This window comes from Pteropus alecto, unplaced genomic scaffold (assembly GCF_000325575.1).
Source record: "Pteropus alecto unplaced genomic scaffold, ASM32557v1 scaffold117, whole genome shotgun sequence".
NCBI lineage: Eukaryota > Metazoa > Chordata > Mammalia > Chiroptera > Pteropodidae > Pteropus > Pteropus alecto.
In genome coordinates, this window is record NW_006440642.1 from 2,001,169 (window position 1) to 2,006,542 (window position 5,374).

Sequence of the window (5,374 nt, forward strand, 5' to 3'; positions counted from 1 at the left end):
GCAGGGGGTGGCGTGCTTGTTCACATGATGCCCGGTGGATTCCTCAATCTTTGGCCTAGCCACAGTGCAGCTGAATTTCCTGTTGGCTTGTCTATTTGGGGCACTGGACTATGACCTCTATGAGGGCAGACCTGTGTAGTTCCCGTGTCTTTGGGTGCCTATGCGGTGGGCGTCAATTTTGGGTGGGTGCAGGATGGGGGAGGGAGAGGTGATGGTAGGGGGGGATGGTCAAGATATTTAGGTTAGAAGATACCTTCCAGGTGCCTGAGCCCAAAACTGTTTCCTAGACTTGCTCAAGGGCAGTCACCTGAGCTGCTCGTGACACTGGGGCCCAGCCAAGATGAATGGAGGTGCTCAGCCCTGCTCCCTGTGACCAGGTTCTGGCCTTTCCCTGGGCCAGTGAAAAAACCAGAGCTCTAAGCAGTTCTGAACTGAATGGAGCCGCCGCTCCCCCGCACCGATTACCACTCTCAGGAGGAGAGAGGTGCTGCTGAAACGTGAGGCACAGTTCCCCCTACATCAGGCAGAACCTTTGAAAGGGAAACTTCTCACTGAGTGGTTTCTAAGAAATACTCGCTAGTCACGTGTCCCCTCCTCCTGCCCCTGCAGGGGCTCTGACAGGAACTTTTAGGTTGAACAAGCAGTCCCCTTAATTGGCTGGGAGGAGCTGAGGGCCTCCTTTCTGGCTGGAAGCACGCCTTTGTTGAACCCACAGGAAGAGTTGATCTGGGTGCCCTTTGAACCTCACTGTCTCCTGGTGGACATCTACCATGGTGCTGAGAGCTTTATCACACACATATACACACTCCTACTTTTCGAGGGCAGAGATCAGATCTTAAGATGTCAGTAGGGAAACCCGGTGTCCGTGACATACACTGACAGGATGAATAGAGGCTGTGACTTGGCACAATTTAGGGCTTACTCTAAGTCGGTGGTTCTCAATCCTGCTGCACATCCCAACTCTCCGGGAGCTCTTCTGAGGCCCAGGTGACACCCGGGCCCATTAAATCAGAATCTCTGTGAGAGATCTGGAATCCGTTTTTCTTAAAGCTCCCAAGGTGGTTCCAATGCACAGGATTGAGAACCTCTGTTCTAATTGAACTTTGGCAAAAAGGGGGACTTCAGGGCGTAGGAATTTTGAAATTTCTGACTGTATCTATTTTGGTGGTTGTGATTAAAGTAAGAGACCTGGGTAAATGAGGCAGGAGAGATAAAACTGCACCAAGGTTGGGAGACCTGTGGAGGGTCCAGCAACTCTGTCACCTGAACTGCATGACCAAGTACAGGTGATGACTGCCTCACTCACCCTGCAGTCCAGGGCTACCCCACTCAGGAGTCTTCAGAGAAGTCGCTGATGGGGCTTGTCACCTAACCAGCCTTTAAGGACCAGTCTTTCCTATTTCAAGAGCATTTCCTAGATGCCTACAACTCCCAATTCAATTGTAAATTCAAAATTTTAAGATTGGCCAGCACAGAGACAATTCTTAGGTGGTTCCTCTCTGTATGTGCAGACCACCTAAGGGCCCCAACATCTGATTAAAACACAATCCAAATCAAATGCACAATGAGATGACACCTCACACCCATTAGGACAGCTACTACATATAATCTCTCTATATTTATAAAAACAGTAAGTATTGGCAAAGGGGTGGAGAAATTAGAACTGTTGGTGGGAATAGAAAATGGTAGAGATATTGTGGAATTATAGTATGGCAACTCCTTAAAATGTTAATAGAATTGCCATATGATCCAACAATTCCACTTCTGGGTCTAAACCCGAAAGAGTGGAAGCAGGGACTTTAAAAGATATTTGTACAGCCATGTTTATAGCAGTGTTCATAAGAGCTAAAAGCAACCTGTGTCCATCGATGGATGATATGGATAAACAAAATATGATATACACATATAATGGAACATTATTCAGCCCTAAAAGGAAAATTGTGACATATGCTACATGGATGAGGACATTGTGTTAAGCAAATAAGCCCATCGTAAAAGGACAAATACTGTACGATTCCACTTACATGAGGTACTAGTCTAGCTCAGAGACAGGTAGAATGGTCGTTGCCAGGGGCTGGCAGGAGGGAGGAATGGCGAGTTCGTTACTGCTGAATGGGTAGTTTCAGTCTTGCAAGAGGAAGAGTCCTGTGGTTGAGATGGTGGTAATGGTTACAGAACAATGTAATTGCCTAATGCCACTGAACTACACACTTAAATGTGATTAAGCGGGTAAATCCTGCTATTTTACTAAAACGAAACAAAGCAAAACAAAAACAAACCAAAAAACCCTATAGCCTAGTCTGTGATGGGCACATACGCAGGGGCTGACACTTTACAGGAAGTGGTTTATCAGGATAATGGTCTGAAAGAACTCTCTGAACAGACCAGTGAGGCCTGGGAGGGACCTACATTTATTTTGTAACATATGTGGGCGTAGGGGACAGTAGAAAGGAAAGTTCAAATTCCAGATTGGGAATGGGAAGAGTTGCTTCATTCATTCTTGTTTCCTGTTTCAGAAAGAAAATGTTTCAGACTCACAGGGGTACTGGTAGGAATGCTGGTAGTGTTTTTGATGGGAAACTAGAAAGGACAGATTAAAAAAAAAATTAACTGTTACAAGCAAGTAGGTAGGATGTTGACACACAAAGGGTAAGCTGGGGAGGACGTCCAAGAACAGTGGCTGCTTACAGCACCTCAGGGTTCCAAAAGGACTCACAGCTTCCATGAAGTCTGAGAACCCCACCAGACAGTCACTCTTCAGTCCGCTTTGATTAAAAAATGATCATGCAGCTTGATGCAGCCTTTTCGTGTATTTTGGCGTGCACTTATTAGTCTCTTTTGAAAAATCAAATGTGCCCTCAGAGAAAGAACATTTACAATACTGAGACTATTCCAAAAAAATATGCCATCTTAAACAGCAAGGGAGGCCACCCACGAGGCTTCTAAACAAAAAATCAGTGAAGTGAGTGTGTAATTCAGTTAAGGGGAGTGAGGCAAAATCCCTGGTCCACCAAGGCAAAGCTCTAGAATGTCTGCTTACAAACCAGGAATAAGGTAAAACCTGGGAGAGAAAAGCATATAAACAGGAAACGAGTGGAAGGATAAGGCAGGAAGGGCAGGGGGCCATCGCCTCACTCTCAACACAGGTCAGAGTCTGGCTTCAGTGTGCAGTCACGGCCTGTCTATATTCTCGGTTTGCTCCTTCACCTCTGTGCCCCCATGCCTGGGTGGGGCTGACCTGCGACTTCCGTGCTTATGCCCAGCCCTGGGGCCAGGCAATCATGTGCATTTGTCCACTGAGTTAACTCCCCTGAGGACCCTCTCCCACAATTCTAGTAGGAGTGGAAATCATCAAGTAGTGAATTGGCCCTCTAGCTCCCAGAATGCACAGCTTAACCTGTGTTGCAGGGTTCCACGGTGACCCTACTTCCTGTGCCCTTGGAAGATGTTCATACCCCAGCCTTGGTGAGCCGTTTCTGCCAGGTTTTCCCCAGTGTGGGCAGAGGAGGCCCAGGCTGGCTTCCATCATGTCTGGAGAGAGCAGAGGGGTCTCTCTTGCCAGGTAAGGCCTCCCTTCCTACCCCGTACACACACAGCTCCTTCCCACTGGCTTCCACTCTCCTGGAGTCTGGGCCTGAAGCTGGCTCTGGAAGGGGGATGCTGTAGGGGCAGGCTGGGGTCAGAGTGGGAAGCTGTAGGGCTGAGCTCTCCCTCCAGGTCCTCTGTCAAGAACGGGATGAGGACCCAACATGTGACTGCTGAGAAATTGCAGTCCTGAGCTCCCAAATCACAAATGCAGAAACCGTAAACCAAGGGGGAAAGAAAAAAACAAACCCAAGCTTTCTCCCTCCCAATAGCTAGTTCCAGTGATGTTTATTACTCAGCCTCAGCTGGAATAACATTAGACAAAAATAGAAACAGCCTCTGGTTTTACAAAGCTTTTGTATAAGTCCTCTGACTTTTCTGTTCATGCCAGGGCCCCTTGCTGTGGTGCCAGAGGTCAAGGGAGGCCAGCTGACCCTGAAACAGTAGGACTTGCAGACAAAAACATGGGCCTCAATGCTGGGCTCAGAGCAGAACCAGGAAAAGATGGCCAAGCAGCTTGTTTGCAGTGTAGCCTGGCCAGCCACTCAAGGTTAATGTGTTGGGATGAGCTGCTGGGGCCCTGGAGAGACGGGGCCCTGGAGAAACAGGCCCCAGACACGGGGCTGATCTAATTTAGGAGGATATGTTGCCTGCCACATGCCAGCGGGACCAGGACTCTGCCCCAGGCACAGAAGCTGGGTGGGCAGAGATCTGTGCCATCCGGTGGCTGGCCCAGGGAGAGCCTTGGGTAGAGAGTCTGGGAAATCTGTCCCCAGGGGTTGGTGCGGCCAGGAGGAGCAGGCCTTGGGGCAGCAGGCTCCTTATCCCTTCTCAAGAGCCCGCAGGAGTCCTGTCTGCAGTGACTGGCTGCTCACACAATGGGCCCCCACCTCCCTACCCTGGGGTGGCCAGGAATCTGGTATCTGCAGCACAGAGGAAGGCCCTGCACCCTCGGAGGGACTCGGAGGACCTGGCGAAGCTTGTCTGTATCCTGAGATGGGGAGGGGCAAGGACGAGTGACGCTACCACTTTCCAGTTGAAGCTGGTCCAGCCCAAAGGCCAGCTGCTTTTTGGAACCCCAAGATCACTGTTGTGATTTGCATTGTCATTTTGAACTGCCCAAGATTCTGGTCTCCTGGTTGTCTCACGTGAAGGCCCGGCCCTCCTCTGGGTCCTCTGAGACATCCTCCAGGCCAGGGAGATGGTGCTGTGGTGACTGCTATCTCAGGGGCTGCTTGAGTTCGAATAGGCCCGTTCCACCCTTGACGACCTTTCCAACCACAAGGCAGGCGGAAGGGGACCTCAGCTCGTCATGGGATCCTGGGAGAGACACAGAGCGCTTGTTAGGTGGCTGAGAGAGAAGCTGGGGGTGATGTAAGAGGGTGTGGGGCTCAATACTGAGGCTGGGTGGATAGGGCACCTTGGAAGCCATGAGGAGCAGTCCAGAGTCTTAGAGGCTGATGAGACTACAGGAAACATAACTGCTTCTGCATCTGAGAGAGGAAGGCCCTTTTCCCTTTCCTTCACAATGCAGAGGCGCTTTCCTGTCTGCTGCTCGCCCCTCCCCAGCTGCTTCCTATAGTGAGTCGGAGATCTCGCTCACACGGAAGGAGTATGGGACGGTGCCTGAGGAATAAGTCCATTTGCGCAGAGCACATTCAGGAGACAGGCCAAGGATACTTGCTCAGACACTGACCCATCATGGTGGCTTGTTTCAGGAACTGGAAGCTGGTTTCAAACGTCATCTGTTGTAGAGGGGACGAATTTGACCGGATCCCAAAGCGGTTCA

The 5,374-nt window shown here is 50.1% G+C and overlaps 1 protein-coding gene and 1 pseudogene across 3 annotated transcripts in view; both read right to left on the minus strand.

The window, feature by feature from the left end:
• LOC102887100 overlaps positions 1–772 on the minus strand; it is a 5,653-nt pseudogene extending 4,881 nt beyond the window's left edge.
• Positions 773–2,469: 1,697 nt separating this feature from the next.
• The window catches only part of POLR1A (RNA polymerase I subunit A), an 87,342-nt gene continuing 84,437 nt past the window's right edge, over positions 2,470–5,374 (minus strand). For all 3 annotated transcript variants that reach the window (XM_025050891.1, XM_025050890.1, XM_025050888.1), the window contains 2 exons: positions 5,282–5,374; positions 2,470–4,905 (listed from right to left, as the gene is read on the minus strand). In XM_025050891.1, coding sequence (XP_024906659.1) covers positions 4,805–4,905; positions 5,282–5,374 — 194 coding nt within the window. In that variant the 3' untranslated portion in view covers positions 2,470–4,804. The remainder of the gene's footprint in view (positions 4,906–5,281) is intronic.